The 19,214-nt window shown below is 34.2% G+C and overlaps 1 protein-coding gene across 23 annotated transcripts in view; it reads left to right on the forward strand.

Moving 5' to 3' along the window:
• The window catches only part of RyR (Ryanodine receptor), a 1,962,175-nt gene that overhangs the window by 937,680 nt on the left and 1,005,281 nt on the right, over nucleotides 1-19,214 (forward strand). For all 23 annotated transcript variants that reach the window (XM_067773071.1, XM_067773075.1, XM_067773079.1 and 20 more), the window contains exons 11-12: nucleotides 15,433-15,870; nucleotides 17,794-18,213. In XM_067773071.1, coding sequence (XP_067629172.1) covers nucleotides 15,433-15,870; nucleotides 17,794-18,213 — 858 coding nt within the window. The remainder of the gene's footprint in view (nucleotides 1-15,432; nucleotides 15,871-17,793; nucleotides 18,214-19,214) is intronic.

A 19,214-nucleotide genomic window follows, 5' to 3' on the forward strand; every position in this document is an offset into this window, starting at 1 on the left:
AGAATTTATATACTGAGCGACTTTTGTGTAAATTGTATGTAGTGAGGAAATCTCAACTTAACATGTTTGACTAATGATAAGAGATGAGAAGATTTTTGGAGAATGTAAAGAAGTCATGGAAACCAGAGAAATGTTTTCTTCTGCTCAAGAGAATTAATTTAAATATATTCTTTTGTCAATTTGTGAACTTATTTTTTTTTGGATTGAGAGACTTTGAAATAAAAATGCAGTATGGAGAATCCTATTTCGATCAACATGTTGAAATTTAAGCTAACATATATGATGTAAAGAACAGTTTAGGTAGGTTAACATATATGTACATAAATACACATAACACAAAGTAATAACTAAATACGAAAATAAAAATTCAAGTCTAACGTAGTAGTAGATATAGAAACGACGAAATGTATGATTGAAGAAAGGTTGATTAAAATTTAAGGATTTGTAACAGGAGAAAAATGAAGGTTTAACTTTTATTGGACATTTGTGCTAGGGGCAGCGGTGAGTATGCGTGGGCTAAGAGAACAACTTTTACCATTCTTTTAGCAGGTTGGGTGGGTGAAGATGGGAGGGCAACGACAGCTTAGCCTTCCACCTCTGCCGGAATGAACCCAAACGATGCAACGCGTGGCAGGTAGTTGTGTAATAGATAACGCTTTTCTTCTTTATTTCCGTAGCAAATTTGATACGTTCTTTTGGGTATTGTTTGATTTGGATGAGCCTAACCCTTCGACGGCCTCAAAATTCGAATTTTTTTTTGTAAATCTCTGTTTGATTTTGTTTTTATGAGAAACCGAGATAAAAGACAGTGTAGGAGCAAGATCCCCCCCCATATACGCCGTAGACTAGCCGGCTGTAGCAAACAGAGTACCCGCTCCTTAAACCCTATACCCACTCGGATAGCTATTGCATAGCAGACCAGAGGTTCCATAATTCAGTGCCAAGCAAGCTGAACAACTGTCTAAGTGGAGAAGTCTGTGGCTGGAATGACAAACGTTAATGAGGCCAGCTTCTTTGCATAGATGGTGCACTATGAGGGAGCCAACGGAGGCACGATGCGATTGGTTCATTACATAAAAATTGGTTCATTACACGATCATGCTAGTTTGCGTTGGCTCATGCATCAAAAAGATCTTAGCGGAAGACTAGCGAGGTGGGCCATAAAACTGCAAGGTTTCAACTTTTCAATTGATCACAAAAAAGGAAGTGAGAGCGTAATCGCGGATGCCCTGTCTCGAATGTATGAGGACATGCCAGAATCCGAAATTAATGTAATAGAACTTCCAGTCCTACCGGAAATTGATTTAGGCTCCGATGCCTTTAACTCGCCTGAATATGAAGAGTTAAAACTTCGGTTTCAGTCCTCAAATTTGCTTGACTTCCAAGTCATTGATGGGTACATTTATCATAGTAACGAATTGGCAACTGGTAACAGCGATACTGATGACAATGCGTGGATATTATATGTGCCTCCAAAATTACGTCACAATTTGATTTCTGCTGCCCACGAGCAACCATCAGCAGCGCATGGCGGGATAGAAAAAACTATAGAACGTGTTAGACTAATACTTCGTTGCCAATGAGTTTCGCTATGGTGGTGGCCCAAAATAATGACCCATCAACTGCAAATGTTGAACTGCGGGATGCTCATACTGTGAGTAAAACGCAGAATAATGATAATGCTCTTGGACCTTAACCGGTAGGGAGGAGTGCCAAGAAGAATCTAAGTAAGCCACTGGTTCTTGGCGTAAGACCAACTCGGAACTGTGTGTAGCTTCGAGTATGAAGTGGCTGCACGTCTCATCGTTCTTGCCCAAAGTGACCGAGGATGATATATTAAGCTATGTCACGAAACATTCTGGCATTGGTAAAACTTATTTGAAATGCGACAAGCTCGTAAAAAGTGGTACCAATCTGTCCGAACTAAGGCGATTCAGTTTTAAACTAGGCGTATCGGAATCTTATTATAATAAAGTTATTGATGCGAAAATCTGGCCTGTTAATGTAATTCTACGGCCGTTCCGTTTTTTTCCAAGGGGTGGTGCAACTCAACAAGTGCTGTAGCAACATCCCTGAATGTCAAACCGAACTCTTTGCCGTTTAGTATATATTATGAAAATGCTTCTGGGCTTAGAGCCAAGTCTAAGCAGTATATGAATTTAGTTCACTTTTGGGTTATGATGCTTACGTTTTCGTGGAAACCTGGCTAAATGAAAATTTCTATGACAACGAATATTTTGACCCCGAAATGTACAACGTATATAGAAAAGATCGAGATACGTTAAAAACTGGCCTGTCCCGAGGAGGTGGTACTTTAATTGCTGTTCGGCGTAAATATCACTCATCATCTATTTCGCTGCAGAATGAGGACACGCGGTTGGATCAACTGTTTGTATGTGTCAATGGGTCGTCGAAACTCTTAATATGTGTATCTTACATTCCGCCTGGTAGTATTGACAGTTTGTATAAAGCACATACTGATAATCTTATAGACTTAGTTTCTAGGAAATAAGAGTGTAATTTTTGTATTTTAGGTGATTTCAATATAGGAAATGTGAGCTGGGCGCCAGTGGGTGAGAATTTAACTTTGTACCCCAACAATGTAATTAGCTTTTCCGAAACGTATGTTGTGGACAACTTATTAAGCGTCAATCTTACCCAAATTAATGCAATTTTAAATAAACTGTTTAAAACATTAGATCTAATTTTTTTAAGTGAAGATATGAGTTTTTCTTTGGAAGAATGTCTCGACCTTCTGTCATGCCCCGGCTTGCATCATGTTCCTCTTGTCCTGCAACTGGAGTTTTACGAATTTAGAAATGTCGATTTAGATTTGCTACCGGATAATTACTGTTTCAAGAATTGCAACTTTAATGCCATTAGCGATAGAATCAATTTGCATGATTGGGATACTATATTTTCTGGGAAAAGTATAAACTAATTCTTTCATCTTTTCAAAGTTAAAGTCAATGAAATTTGTTCCACTTTAATTCCTCGAGTGAAAATTAAATGTTACAAAATACCTTGGTAAACAAGAAAGTTGAAAAGACTTAAACATTTAAGGAATATGTTTTTTAAAAGGTATAAATTATCGAAAATGCGTATTCGTAAGGATAAATATTTATTATACTCAAGTAAGTTTAAATCTTTGAGTAAGAAACTTCATAAAGAGTATGTTGCTAAATTTGGAAGGGATATTAAGTTAAACCCTAAATCTTTTTGGCGTTACGTTAAGGCTAAAATATAGTGTGCAAGTATCCCATCTCAAGTTTATTATAATGGAAACTCTGCGTATTCCCTCGGCAAAGCTGTCAACCTCTTTGCTGATTTTTTCAGGGCGAATTTTGAGACTGAGACGTTTCTCACCGAGGAACTATATACGGAAAATGACACCCCTATTAATTTTGGTCAATTGTCCCTGACTCTTGAAGATGTCATTTGTGGCATTTCGGTGATCAAGTCGTCAGTGCAAAGCATGTAGATGGGTTCTGTTCTTTTTTGTTTAAAAATATTGCAGCAGTTGCGTATCCAATCTTATTAATTTTTAATAAATCTCTCAGGAATGTAGTCCCAAACGCTTGGAAGGTAACGTCCGATATTCAAGAGTGATAAAAAAAGCAATGTTGCCAACTACCATCCTATTTCTAAACTTTCCACTGTTTCGAAATTGAAATTGTACTTAAGGATAAAATATTCTTCGCAGTAAAGACCTTGATTTCACCTAATCAGCATGGATTCATGCCTGGCAGATCAACTGTAACGAATCTAGCAGTATTTTCTGAATTCTGTATTTCTTCATTTAATAGGAGGGCACAAGTTGATATTATCTATACCGATTTTTCGAAGGCTTTTGACAAAGTCAACCATTCATTACTAATATCTAAACTTGCTGGCTTGGGCTTCCATCTAGTATGCTCTCTTGGGTGAGGTCATGCTTGGCAGATCGTAGCTGTGTTGTTGTAGTAGATGGTATTTGCTCGCGGTCGTTTACTGCCACTTCTGGTGTACCCCAAGGGAGTGTGTTGGGTCCCTTATTATTTGTTATCTTTATTAATGACATACGTCATTGTTTCAGTTGTGCTGATTTCTTATTGTTTGCTGATGACTTGAAAATGTTTGCATCAATCACGACTCAATCTGAGTCCACTATGCTCCAAGCTGATCTTGATAACGTAATGAACTGGTGTAGACGGAATCGTTTGCTTTTAAATATAAGAAAATGTTTTAGTATTACCTTTGCTAAAACTCGAAATGTTCTTCCTGTTTATTATCATATTGGGGATTCTACGCTGAGGGTTGTTGATGAAATATCAGATCTTGGTGTAGTCTTTGATGCGAAGTTTCTATTTCACAGTCAGATTAATTATGTCATTGCAAAGGCTTATTCCACACTCGCGTTCAAAAAATATTTTTGCGATTTGCCCTCCGATCTTTGCGTTTTCACGATCCGGTTCCAACATACAGTTCTAGGTGTCTTTTAATTAACTTTAAATCTTCAGCGAGCAGAAGATCAATGCTTTCACTGACATTTTATATGATATACGGTTCAATGTACCATCGCGAACCCTTCGATGTCACAATTTTTTCTGGTTAGATAGATTTGGAACGACTTATGCTTCCAATTCTCCAACTGCTAGGGCAATGAGGGAGTTTAATTTGCTGTATTCTATAGATATTGATTTTGCATTAAATAAATTTAGGTTTAAACTGCTATTGAATGAAATAATTTGAATATTTAATATTTATTATAAGATATATTAGTAAATAGTCTGTAAGGTGGTTCTGATTGAATTTAATAATAGAATATTTGAAAGAGAATATTTTTGATTGTTTTGGTATTCCCGAGTGTCGTAACCACAATGTAGCCAGTTTAAAAGTAAAGAGTTTGATAAATTTTTGCAAAAATATGGTGTTTTCCACATCACAACAGTTGTTTATTCCCCTCGGTCTAATGCCTCTGAGCGAGTTAACAGATCCATCAGCGAAGCCATAAGAAGCTATATACAAAAAGATCAGCGATATTGGGATGCATTTACCAGCAGCATTAATTGTGCGCTCCGAAACTGCTTGCACCAATCTTTAGGTTATACGCCGTATTTCGCAGTGTTTAGACAGCACATGATTACATACGCTGCTGATTATAGAATTCTGCGGAATCTGAATCTGCTTAGTGACAATACGATACAACTGGAACATATCGACAAATTTCAGTTAATACGGGAAGTAATAGAGAAAATTCTGGAGAAAGCTCATCTCACAAACGCCAACTCGTATAATCTACGCAGTCGGGTTAAGAGTTTTAGAGTGGTTCAAATAGTAACGCGTCGAAACTTTGCACAGAGCAATCTAATCAAAAACTTTAATGCTAAGCTAACACCTACTGGAGTAAAAGCGAGGGTTAAGGCCGTGAAGGAAATTGCTATTACCTTTTAGAAGACCTAAATGACAAAGTCGTAGGAACATATCACGCAAAAGATTTATGGTAATTAGTAGCAGTTATAATATCATTTTGAACTCTCCCTGGTATGGTAATTTTATATCAAAGATTATGAATCTTGTGCCTTCAGACCGGTTTCTCTCTGGAATTCATATCAGCATGAGCAAACGATCTGTGTTGTGAGGTTCGACTGATATCCACCAGTCATAAGCATTATATTTCCGGTAGCCATAGGAAATGGTTCTCGTTTATTAGTAGGTGGTATAGCACCTGTAGTATGTTAACAGGGCATGTCCAAATAGAGAGCGTGGTTTCACAGCATATGAGCAGTTTCGAAGTTCAAGTTAATGTTACATTAATGAGTTGGAACAAAAATTCTAATAACTGAAGTGAGAACATTGTCGGAGTTTTGTAGGAAAATCTTGCAGAAATTATGTGAGAGATTGCTTATTAAAATAACAGCGGGAAGTATGGGAGTAAAATATAAATTCTATAGGTTTGAAGAGACTAAAAATATAAAAACTATACAAAGGAAAATAGTTCAAAAACAGCCGAATAACAGGGAAAAATAGCTCGTAAACACTCTTTTGAAGAGAAAATAGTTCGAAAACAATTTTTTTGGAGAGCCAGTGGCTTAATTGCGGCGGTTACCGTACTTCGAAAAGGATTACAAAAAATGGGACAAGTCAGTTGCTGAAGGAGTTGAAACATGATCGGTTGTCCGGAAAAAAGGTAAAGAAAATATATATATTGTTGAAATCCCGCCCGTGTGTGAATTTTTGTCTAAAGTTTAAGAGTTAATAAATTAAAACTTACAAAGTGAGACTTTGAAAACTTAGAACAAAAAAAAATTCTGTTTTTATTAATTGGGCCAATAATTTGTTCACTTTTGTGTCTTGTGGAGCTTTTCGGCCGTTGGTTTTAAAGCAAAAAACAAGGTTTTTTCTTTTTTCTTCTACATGTTTCGGTGCTATTTTGCACCTTCCTCAGGAAGTCTGCTTATTGGACAAAAAACATAAAATAATTTATAAACATAACGTCGACAAAGTATATAGCATTTTCTGCTAAACACATACATTAATTGTATTTTACAATTTTTCCACTTGAAACAAATTAAGTTACTGAACTATTTATTTTATTTATTTTCCTTGATCGCCGTGGCGTAAGCACAACTAATATTGTCCACATCGTCCTTAAAACTTACAGGTTTTTTTATTCTTTGCTGTATTCGAAGTCCTTCCAGTGTCAGTCTTGTTTTTTCTCTTTCTTCTACATCTAAAATTTTTACATTTTCAAAATCAGCTGAGTGTTGTTTATTTGTTAAGTTTTTAGAAAGCGCAGTTGAGTTTTTTCCATTTTTGGCATCTGCTCTGTGCTCGGTGATTCTGACACCCAAAGCTATCTTTGTTGTGCCAATGTTCCACTTTTCTTCAACATTCCCATTGCACTTTATTTCGTATATGAAGTTGTGTTGTTGTTCCTTCTCTACTTAGTCTTTTGTTCTTGTGAATATTTTATTAAGTGTTGAGTGTGGCTTGTAGGCAAAGCATGTATTGTTCTTATCCATTATTTTGTTCAATATTTTGTTGTCCGTTAAGCCTGGTATGTAACTCTCCTGTATATTGTCTTTTCATGTTCGTTGTTTGTGGCTGCATTTCTATTATAATTTTAAACTTTGTTTATTGTTGTTTTTATAAGCATCTCTGATACTGCATTAGGGTACATTTTTATAGAGTATGTTTTTTATTTTTCTCCTGTTTTCATTTCTGAACTCCTGATTAGTGAGTTTTAAAATTTTTTCAATTAAGTTTATTGCAGTATTTTTCCTTTGGGCCCAACGATGATTCGAGTGATAATTTATCATTCTCGACGATACTATTGATTTTGCGTACCAGTTCGTTATAATTTTTCGATTTTTTCTTATAATTTCTATATCTAGGAAGGATAGCATTATTTTCTCTTTCTGCAGTAAACTGGATTTTATTATGTTGAGCATTCAAAGTTTTTAATATTTCTTCCACGTCCTGTATTTTAACAATTGCTAATATGTCATCTACTTATTTATTTATTTATTTGACATATATGTCTTTGGATTTCAATGCTGCTAGGCTGTCTTCAATAATTTTGTTAAGTACGATGTCTGCCACAGAGGGCGAAAGTGGGTTTCCCATGGGCATATCGTATATTTGTTGATAAAAGGTGCCATCATAAACGAAGTAATTATTATCTCTTAAGCAGAAATCAAGCACTTTTAGAAATTGTGTTCTCGTGAGGGACGTGTGCTTTTTAAAAGTTTGCCATTGTTGCATGATTGTACGTATCGCTAGTTGAGTGGAGATATTTGTGAAAAAGGAGACCACGTCAAACGATATAAGGATTTCATCTTCGTTGATCTCTATATTACTTAACTTTTCTTTAACTTGAAAAGAGTTTTGCACATTGTATGTTTTTGAAACCACTTATTTTAGTATTTTACTTATATATTTAGAGAGTTTGTAGCACGGAATGTTAACGGACGACAATATCGAACGGAGAGGTGTACTCTCTTTATGTATTTTTGGGATTCCGTATAGTCTGGGTGCTGTCGCCGCCGTGCACATCAATTGTGATTTCTGTCGGAAGTCAATATTTTTATGCTTGTAGATTTCGTTGACGATGCTGTTGTTTTTCCTTAGTAATTGAAGAAAAGTGCAACAAAATATATATTGGCACAACAAAGAGAGCTTTGGGTGTCAGAATCACCGAGCACAGAGCAGATGTCAAAAATGGAAAAAACTCAACTGCGCTTTCTCAACACTTAACAAATAAAGAACACACAGCTGATTTCGAAAATTTAAAAATTTTAGATGTAGAAGAAAGAGAAAAACAAGACTGACACTGGAAGACCTTCGAACACAAAAATAAAAAAAGCTGTAAATTTTAAGGACGACGTGGGCAATATTAGTCGTGCTTACACCACGGCGATCAAGGAAAATAAATAAAATAAATAGTTAAGTAAATTAATATGTTTCAAATGGAAAAATTGTAAAATACAATTAATGTAAGTGTTTAGTAGAAAATGCTATATACTTTGTCGATGTTATGTTTATAAATTATTTAATGTTTTTGTCCAATAAACAGACTTCCTGAGGAAGGTGCAAAATAGCACCGAAACATGTAGAAGAAAAAACCTTGTTTTTTGCTTTAAAACCAACGGCGGAATAAAAAAATTTGTTTCAAAAGTGAACACCATCGTTTGAGAAAAAAATTTAGCAAAAAAAAGTTAATTAGTTGAAAAGAAATAAAAAACATATTATGTAATTGGAAGTTTGAACGTTTGAATACAAAAGCAAGAACAAAACCATAAATATTATATACTACAGAAGTGAACCGAAAAGTTATAGAAAAATCGAGTAAATTTGTAGAAAAAAAAACATTTATTTGGAAGCTTGAAACAAAAAAAATATATTTATACATATATAAGACCAAACGAAAAATATTTAATTTCGAAAAGCATTTACACATAGGAATTAGTTGTTGAAAAAAAAATATAAATAAATAAATAAAATAAAACACGAGCGAGCCGAAAAATTATAAACAGAAGAAAAAAGAGACCGAATTATTTGTAATTTCGAAAAAATGTGCAAACAGGGAAAAAATTTAAGAGGAAGACAGTTGAAATATTTTATTTCGAGAAACAAAAGTTAAAAAGAAGAAAAAAAGATGATTTTAGTTGAAAAAAAAATACCAAAAATGATTATTTGTACGAATACAAAAATAAGAAAAAAATTTAACTTCGAAAACATCTAAGAAGACAGAAAAAAAAAATACTTGAAAAAGAAAACCCTACAATGTGTAAATTTTAATACAAAAGTTGAATTTAAATAAAATGAAAACCCCTTTATAAGCGAAACTTTATAAGAAGAAAGAAAAAAAAAATTTTTTGAATTTGAAAAATCGAAGAAAAAAACACGGAACACAAGTGACCAAAAACTTTATTTGTAAACTTGAAACTTACCGAAGTTCTGAGTAGCGCAAGAAACATTTTTACATATATATAAATAATTTGCGTACTTTTTATAAAAATAACCAAAGCAAGAGGAAGAAATTTTTCAAGGAAATGAGGTCAAGTCGGAGTCCCTACCATTGACAGGAGTTTCGTCCAGGTGTAGGAGGCGCAGCGGCAAAACATTTTTTTTAGTTTTAGTCTTGTTACAAAAAAAAAAAAATTTTGTGATATATAAATATTTCTAACCAAATGAAAATTTATTGCGAAACAAATAATGTAGTCGCAGTGGATGTTTGAGCGAATCAAAAAGTCTCAGAAAGCATACCACTAGAGAAGGAAATGGCTGTGGTTAGAAAAAGGTGCTAATAAAAAGTGATTGTGTTTTCTTCCTAATAATATTCTAGCAACAAACGTCAACATTCCATCAACTGGCAGCGGTAGGAGGATGATTCGGTAAGTGCCTCATCTTTGACAAGTACGTATAACAGACCAGTTAAATATTGATTAACCAAGAAAAAAGTTATTACTATTTCATTGGTTTAGAGTGGACTACTTATTAAATGAGTAAATGTAGAGGAATTAACTAATACAATCATTTGTTTTAATTGCTTTCTCTGTTAAATCGTCCTGATAATATTTAAACTTTTGCATTTTTATTTTTGATGAATGTTCGACACATAGTTTTTCTTTTCATTAACATGATTACCTTAATGAAAAGAAAAAAAGTAAGGAATCATAGTAAAAATTAACCGGTCTGTATATCTATATTCATTCAACAAATTCATGTTTTATTTGCACCACTTGAGGGGTTACATCGTTACAAAATTCTACTAAAAATTTTACGTTAAAAATAGTACGGAAAAAAAAATTAATAAATTTTTTTTATTTGAACAATAATAAACTTTTGCGACATCAGCTTTTGAATTTCTATAGTTTTTATTCTGCTCTGTTAATTGGGGCATGTAACAACGTTAAATCAGATGATGTGCAAGAAGGCACCCACATAATTTCGAGTTTTCGGCTAAATATTTTTTTGTTTTCCTTCTTTTAATCTAAAAGAGAATCAAAACCAGGGCTATTCATTTCATATGATTCGCTCTGTCGTCGTTAATTGAGTTATGCGGCAGTTACTCACGAACGTACGTACCAAAAACGTGTCAGCTGACACGACCTATCTTATGAGTGTGCAATATAAACGAAAACTCACTGACGTGCAATGCCCATACGTTCGTAGTACGGAACGTAGAAATGAAAACAATTTTGATTTTTTCCGCAAGAACGTGTCAGCTGATCGATCTCTCACTAGACAGAGTTGCCCAGTAGAATTTTGTGCGCTAATTTTTGACCGTTTGCAGTTTTATGCAAAAACACCTAATTAAGGTTTGACAAAATTGTGAAAATAATTCGAAATATTTATGTAAAAGTGCAGATTATAAATATTTAATCTATTTATATTTATTTAATATTAATTCCAGCCTTTTACAACATCAAAAATTAAATTGGAAAAAGTTCATGTTTCCATAAGTATGCATGCAAAATTGTCAATGGCAACAGTGCTTATCTGTAAACAATACACACACAAATATGTTATGTACATGTACACAGACGCACACATTGATTCCTACGGGCTTGAGGGTTCGGTCAAACGGGTTTCGTACGACAAACGTCCGTACGTACGGCACACGTCGGTGGGTAATTGCCGCTTTACAGAGATCTCAGGTTATATGAATTATTTTAAATGTGAGAGAATTAGTATTGAGAGATAATTTTTTTTTGAATTAGTATTAGGGTAATAAGAGAAAACATTTAATGAGCGACTTTTCCATTGTACATGGTAAGAAAATCTCACACTAACATTTTTGAACAAATTATAAGCGATAAGAATAATTTTGAGAATGTGAAAGAAATCAACGAAGCCTGAGAAATGTCTTGTTCAAGAGAATTAACTTAAGTATGCTTTTGTAAATTTGTGAACTTAATTTTTAATTGAGAGACTTCGAAATAAAATGAAATATTGAGAATTCGGTTTCGATAAACATATTCGTATGTAGGCTAATAGATATGATGTAAGGAACAGTTTAGGTATGTTAACATATACATAGATATACGTAAATACATATCGCACAAAATAATAAATAAAAACAAAAAAGAATGAAATTAAAGTTTAGCGTAGTACCTACTAGAGATAGGAACAAATGACATCTATGATTGAACAAACATTAATTAAAATTTAAGGATTTGTAAAAAAAAAAAATGAAGGTTTAACTTCTATTGGACCTTTTTCGCAGGGGTAATGGTGAGTATAAGTGGGCCAAGAGAACAAATATTACCATTATTTTAGCAGGTTGGGTGGGTGTAGACGGAAGGGCAACGACAGCTTAGCCTTCCATCTCTGCCGGAAGAACCCAAACGATGCAACGATGGAAGTTTTGTGTTAGTTAACCCTGTTCTTTCTATTTCCGTAGTAAATTTGATACATTCTTTTGGTTATTGTTCGATTTGGATGAGTAGCTTAACCCTTCGACGTCCTCAAAATTAAATCTTTTTTGTAAATTTCTGTTTGATTTTTTTATGAGAAACCGAGATAAAAGTCAATGTGTAGGAGCAAGACATCATTACATACTTTACCTTACCTATAAGGGAATTTTCGTTTGCTCAAGTTCTTTTTAAATTACCGGGCGGAAAAATTTACCGGCAGCTCTCCGCCCTTTAAAATTTATTCTTAGGTTTAAATTAAAGCATAAAAAAAATTAGAACACTTTTAATGTGAACTTATTACAGTTTTCATGTGATGTTGCCGTATCTTCATCAAATGCAAGGTTTAATTTACAGGGAAGATAAGAAAATTGAAATCGTTAAAGTTGAATTTAAAGTGAGGAATAATTTATCTGTTCGGTAAGTTAATTGAGCTTTGTTAGGTGGATGAGAAAACGGCCATTAGGCGCAATAATATATTCTGTGCTTAGGTTTAAATTAAAGCATGTCATGTCAAGCTTAAAAGTATGCAGCAAAAAAAGCAGTACACTTTTAATGTGAACGTATTACCGTATTAATGTGACGTTGCCATATCTAAATCAAATGCAAGCTTTTTTTACAGGGCACAGCTAGGGTTGTGAGATATTGACCAAAAAGTGGACCCGGGGAACCCTATGATGTGTTTGTAAAATATGGGTATAAATAATAATAATAAACCCAACGGATAAATACCCTCCAAAGCCCGCCCAACCGACACGAGGGGCGCATCCGCACGGCGCACCGATTTTCTTTTTGCCGAGTTGTTGATAGGCGGAGGTTGTTAAGCGTTGAGATCTAAAACTACTCAGCTACAGAATAAATATCATCAGCTGAGTATTATACATAACACTTGGAAATAAAACATATACTACATAGTTAAAGATTTATTTTTATTTTTTTTTTTTTTTTTTGTTACGAGTTAAGACAGAATAGGACAGTTTTCTTTATAGTAAAAAGTGAATTTGTTATATCAAACGAGTTCGAATGAGAGTTAAAATCACGACACAAACACCGAAAAGGTTCATTTGCCTAGCATTTATCTACGACTTGCGAGAGTTGGAAGATTGATAAGCTTTAACCGACTAGTATAAGGTGGAAGATTATACCCAGAGTCCCAATGAAAATTCCTTAAAGAAAAAAAGTAAAAATTGCTTCTGTATTGACTATAGTCTATCTGCATGAACTTGATATCGCGGATTCCAGACTATTGATCCGTATTCTAGTATCGGTCTAACTAATGTGGTAAAAAGGGCTTTAGTTACATAAGGGTCACTAAATTCTTTAGACCATCGTTTCACGAATGATAGAACACATCTAGCCTTATTGACAGTAGTCTAATATGAAGGTTGAAACTAAGTTTAGCAACCATGGTGACTCCTAAGTCAACAAAATAATTTACTGATGCAATACAAAAATTATTAATTACGTAAGAGGCTGCTGGCAAAGATCTTCGAGAGAGGCACACGAATTTACATTTATTGAGATTCAGCGGGATTGAGTTTGCGTTGCACCAAGCAACTAAGCAGTTTAAATCCGCTTGAAGCAAGGGACGTTCATCAATAGTTTTACATCATCAGCATACATTAAAATTTTGGAATATTTTATTGTGGTACAGATATCATTAATAAATAGCAAGAACAGAATAGGACCGGGATGGCTACCTTGTGGGACGCCAGAGGGAACATTAATAACTTTTTAAAGAGTATTTTTAAAAATTACTTTTTGCATTCTACCGCAGAGATACAAAGAGATCCACTGGGTGAGACCAGGTTGGAAGCCAAGTCGATCAAGCTTGTGGATAAGCAGTGAGTGGGAAACTTTATCAAATTCTTTACTGAAATCACTGTATATAACATCGGTGTGAAGATTTTCTCAAAATCCATTAGAAACATGAGTTGTGAATTCAAGTAGTTTAGTAATGGTAGATTTGCCTTTACAGAACCCGTGTTGGGAATCTGTAATCAACGTAGAAATGGAAAATGTTAGCTGATTAGTAACAATGGCTTCAAATACCTTTGGGATGGCAGACAATCTTGCAATTCCTCGATAATTTTCTACACATGATCTACTGCCGTTTTTATGAAGGAGTATAAGAAAAGATTCCTTCCAAGCAGCAGGAAAAACACCATGTTTTAGGGACATATTGAATAAGTCAGTTAGGGGCTGATAAATATGTTCAGCGCATTTTTTAAGAAAACAAGTTGGAATAAGGTCAGGACCGTATTTGTAAGATTCCTTCAAAGACGTTAAATGTGAAAAAAACCTCCTCAGGAGATATTGCTGGAATTTTAATTGCGTTAACTGATTTAAGTTGATAGGGGTATTCATTAGACAACGAAATAGATTCAGCGGAATAGTTGGAATTGAAAAATTGTGCAAAGAAGTTGGTAATATTTTGATCGTCGCTAGAGAAATCATCACGGTATTTCATACCAGAAGGAAACCCTTTAACCCTACGTTTAGAGTTTACCAAATCATAGAAAGCTTTCGGATTGCAAGTTATTTTATTTTTCATCGTACAGAGATAGGTATTGTAACACTTCCAAAATATTTATAACGCAATATAGAGTACGGGGTATTTTTCGTAATCCTGGGTGACTTGGTTTGTGTGTATGGTAGTTTTGAGCGGCCAGCTGTTAATTTCGCTAACTGTTAAGGTTTACAATGGGTAGTGCTTTGCAAACATGTTAAATCTCTATCCCTATCTGGATCACGCTGTATTGGAAAGCGAGGATAGTAATATGTATATACTCCGCTGCTTATTTCCCTTTTATTCAGGTTTAAATCACACATTTTCATTGTCGCGTCCGTAACCCAGGACTCTAAATTAGTTTTAAAAAAGTCTACAGTTAAATTTACTAGTACTTTTAACCGGGAATGCTTAAAGCCAGTGTGCATATATGCGAGAAACACTGTAACTCAATTCCACTTCGTCCTTGCCAAAGGCAGTTTTCAGTGATAGCTTAGTTGGCGTTGTGCAAACGCTAGAGCTAATTCTGTGCTGGATTCGATTCACGTTTCGAGGAAGGGAAAATTTTCTAAGTCCCAAAAATACAAAGTATATTGAAAATTACCTTTGGAAGGACCTAACTAGAGTAAGCTAGTTTCTAGCAACATTTTATAAAAAAGACTTCATTTAATCACTTTTAAAACACTTTCGCGATTCCGCCGCCAAAGTCACTGACGATAAGATTTTTTTAGCAATAGGCGATAATTTCGATGGCTGATTTTAAGACTTTCGAAGTTTACATTTGACATACGATTTTACATTATTTCACTTTTGAATGGGCTAGCCGATCTATGTATATGGATTGGCTCGTGTTTATATATTTTTCATATTTTGTTTTGAATTAAAGTTTCCCACATTTACAATACGATAGCGTACGATTCTGTCGATAGTTTTGCAGCTCCACTGTCACGTAGCGCCGCCACAGTATATATACACTCTGTATAAATATGTATGAAAACTTCCCCATTTTTTTTTTTTTTTTAGCATTCGGCCTAATATATTTGTTGGACGCGTTGATGGCTCTGCAATGTACCAAAAGTGGTACTTTGAAGTAATAATGGATCATATTGAGCAGACTACACACATGATGCCACATTTGAGAATAGGCTGGGCCAACACATCGGGTTATGTTCCATACCCAGGAGGAGGCAAAAAGTGGGGAGGCAATGGAGTTGGCGATGATTTGTACTCTTTCGGTTTTGATGGAGCTTATTTATGGACTGGTGGCCGACGTACTTTGGTTGTTGACCACATACCTGAAGAACCTTTTATACGGAAAGGAGATGTTATTTGTGTCACAATAGACCTATCAATCCCTATTATAACATTTTCCTTCAACGGTAGTAAAGTTCGCGGCTGTTTCCGAGACTTTAATTTGGACGGAATGTTCTTTCCTGTTATGAGTTGCTCCTCAAAACTCAGGTGAGTTTCAAGTATAATACCATATTTTTTAACAATTATACTTTTGAGCGAATGTGCAAACGATTTTTTCTCTGCCCGTTCATTTTTGGATAACCGAAGTTGGATAACGAAATTTGAAACAGCAGTAAAAGTATGTAATAAAAGAAAACATTTTATCGGAAATTTTTCCATTCATTTTTTTCTACTTTTCTTAAGTCTAAAAAGGTAAATTTTTTGTGATTTTAAGCGATTCTAAATATTTCCTATACACGAAACCTTCCTTACTCAACATTTTCAAAATTGTGCGCTTTTTAATCAAAATCAAAAGGTCGCCTCGAATGAAAAATGGTCTTTGCCACCTTATATTTTCGGAGAGGTTTCAATTAAGCTGCATTTTAATAGAGACTTAGCCTTCAATACTGGTCCTGGTTTTCGAAATATACCTTCTACCTAAATGTAATAACGAAAAGGTTTTTTTATTAAACATTTTAAATCACAAAAAAATTTTTATTACAAAATGGATTTGAAACTTTTTAATATAAAGAAGTTTTTATTGAATTGGTTAGAAATTAAAGAAAAAAGAGGTTTTCGGGATTACCTTTAGGACGATATCTACATCTCGAAAACCCTAACCAGTATAGAAAATCCGAGCTCATATAAAAACGTAGGGCACCGGAAACTAATTTTCACGATGGTAAAGCTACAACTTCATGATCTTCCTTCAGCATTGCATTTTTTTAAATATATAGATTTACTGCTCATTAATTACCTCAAATTATTAGTTTGAGAATTACGGAACAGTAAGTAGTTGCATGTTTTCAAAAAGTTGGCCTTTTAAATATATGTAGCAGAGCTATTTTTCACTAGTCTGAAACGGGTGGAGAAAAAGAGACAAGGCTCTGCGAAGCTTGTCATAGTTATTATAACGCCTTAGCCATAACCACAATTTTACTTAATCATACACATTGCCATCGACGTCGTCGAAACATATTCTACCGAAAAAAAAAATATTCAAGAAGTGAATCAATTCACCAACTCAAATATTTATTAGTTATCGATATGATGAAAAACAAAAAACCAGTTAGTTGGTTATGACAAGGGCGTTGTTGTATGGCTGTTTTATATAGATACCAAAATGGCAAGTTTGCCAGAGATTATACTTTTCATACTTGGTTACTGTATTGTTCATACTAGGGATGTTACGGAAGTTTATTGGAACCGGAATCGTAATCGGGTTTTTCGAAATTGCCTTGTCAGAATCGGGAGTCAAGGCAGGGTACAAAAGGGACATATGTAGCTAATTGCTATCAGATGTTCCAATAAAGTAATGCAGTTTAGTCACAAGTTAAAATTGGTATTATGACTAGCGAAGATATTTTTTGTGTTTTGCACGGATATACTTTTTGGTCTTGAAACACTAGTGTTGGACCCACCCAGGGTAGTTTTTTAAAGGCGCGGCCGAAAGCCGTTAATGCGGAAAGGTGTTCTGCGCAAAAATACTAATGACTCACCCCCTGTTTTAAAGCGATTAGGTTTAATTTTTCGTAAATTTTCGACTTCCGTTTTCGGATCCGTAATCCTGGGTCCAATACGCGTCCTTTGACACGCCTCAATGCGGTCGTATATTATTACCAAATACGCTTACATTTGCATTTACACTAGTATATTTTCTGTTAAATTTTTAAATCGATTTTCCAATAAATAGAAATCGACCTGTTAAAATCCAAATTGAAGAACCTATCAAAAATTATTGAAAGTATACCACCAGTGACAATTGTTGACAGTTAAAAAGTTAACCCCTAAAAGTATACCCATTTGAAACACAGAAGTTCACGGCAATCGAAGTTTATAACGAGTCGGAATCGAATTTCAGTAGCATCCCTAGTCCAGACATATAAACATATGAAGTATCTGAAATATGAGTCTATATAAACATATATTTAGTTGCCGGTTTCTATTTGGCGGTGATCATGGACGCTTGAAATATGCCCCACCACCAGGCTTTTCTCCTCTAGTGCAGTGTTTGATGCCACATCAGAATCTTAGCTTGGATCCCTGTTTTTACTTTGGAAACTTGTATAAGAACGTTCTAGCTGGTCCATGGCTTATTGAAGATGACACTGCATTTGTACCTAATCCAGTTGATACAACAGGTATAACACTTCCATCGTCCGTTGACCAAATAAAGGAAAAGCTTGCGGAAAACATACATGAAATGTGGGCGTTGAATAAAATAGAGGCGGGCTGGTCTTGGGGAGAACAGAGAGATGACTACCACCGAATACATCCATGCCTCACACAATTTGAGAAACTTCCACTTCCGGAACGAAAATATGATAGCCAGCTGGCTGTGCAAACTCTCAAGTAAGAATAATTATCGTTTTAATAAAATGTATTTTAAATGTAAAAATCATTACAATCAACCATATGGCAGATCTTCCTCAATTTTGAAATTTTTACATCTACCCAGTGATGAACAGTGACTTAAGTTGCACTGAAAAGGGGGAAAACTTAATATCTACGCCAAACTTTAATATATTTGTACAAAATTACTTAATTTCAATATGTGCCGTCGGATGACATATTTTCATATTTAAGATAAACTTCTCTTGAAAAATATTCGCAGTACAAAAATTCTAAAAAAACATTAAAAATAAAGAATAATGTTTAGCCAACTAAGACTCACACTTTATTATACTAGATTTTAATGTACTGCATAGGTTGGTTAAAAAGATTGTGATTTCGTTAAAAAGTTTTGAGAGTTAATAAGGAAATGAAAAGTCTTTATGCAACTGCTAATACTTTTACTGATACCTACTTTTTTTCGTGGTTCTTTTATATTTTGTTACGAAAATTCCTTGAATTTTTCAAAATTAAATAATTTCTTTGACAATAACTTAGCACTACATACTCTTTTTTTTTGTTTTTTTTTTTTGTACAAAAATTTTATATGAGAACAACAATCAAGCACACACGACAGAATAGGAGAACTTTCGAATAGCCTAATTTTGCATTCTGTTAAAGGTCCTATTTATATACAATAAAGAAAATATAAAATTCTGCAAAATGATTCGTGCTTTGACAGGACTTGTTAAGCAAATATTAATTAAAATTATTAGCAAATACCTCTACCAGCAATAAATTGTCAAAATAACGATAAAGTAAACCGTAATTAAATTTTTTTTCTGCGGCTGTTGCGTAAAAACTAGTTTGAATGAAATTTTGTTTCTTGAACTACTTAGTAACACTCAGAGCTGTAAAATGATTCAATCAATACAGTTATAAATCAAGACTGATTCATTTTACAAATATGATTGGTTGATTTCAAATAAGTTGTGAGTGAGTTTGAATGCGATTTCTTGTTT

Source organism: Eurosta solidaginis, chromosome 3 (assembly GCF_040869045.1).
Source record: "Eurosta solidaginis isolate ZX-2024a chromosome 3, ASM4086904v1, whole genome shotgun sequence".
Classification (NCBI taxonomy): Eukaryota; Metazoa; Arthropoda; class Insecta; order Diptera; family Tephritidae; genus Eurosta; species Eurosta solidaginis.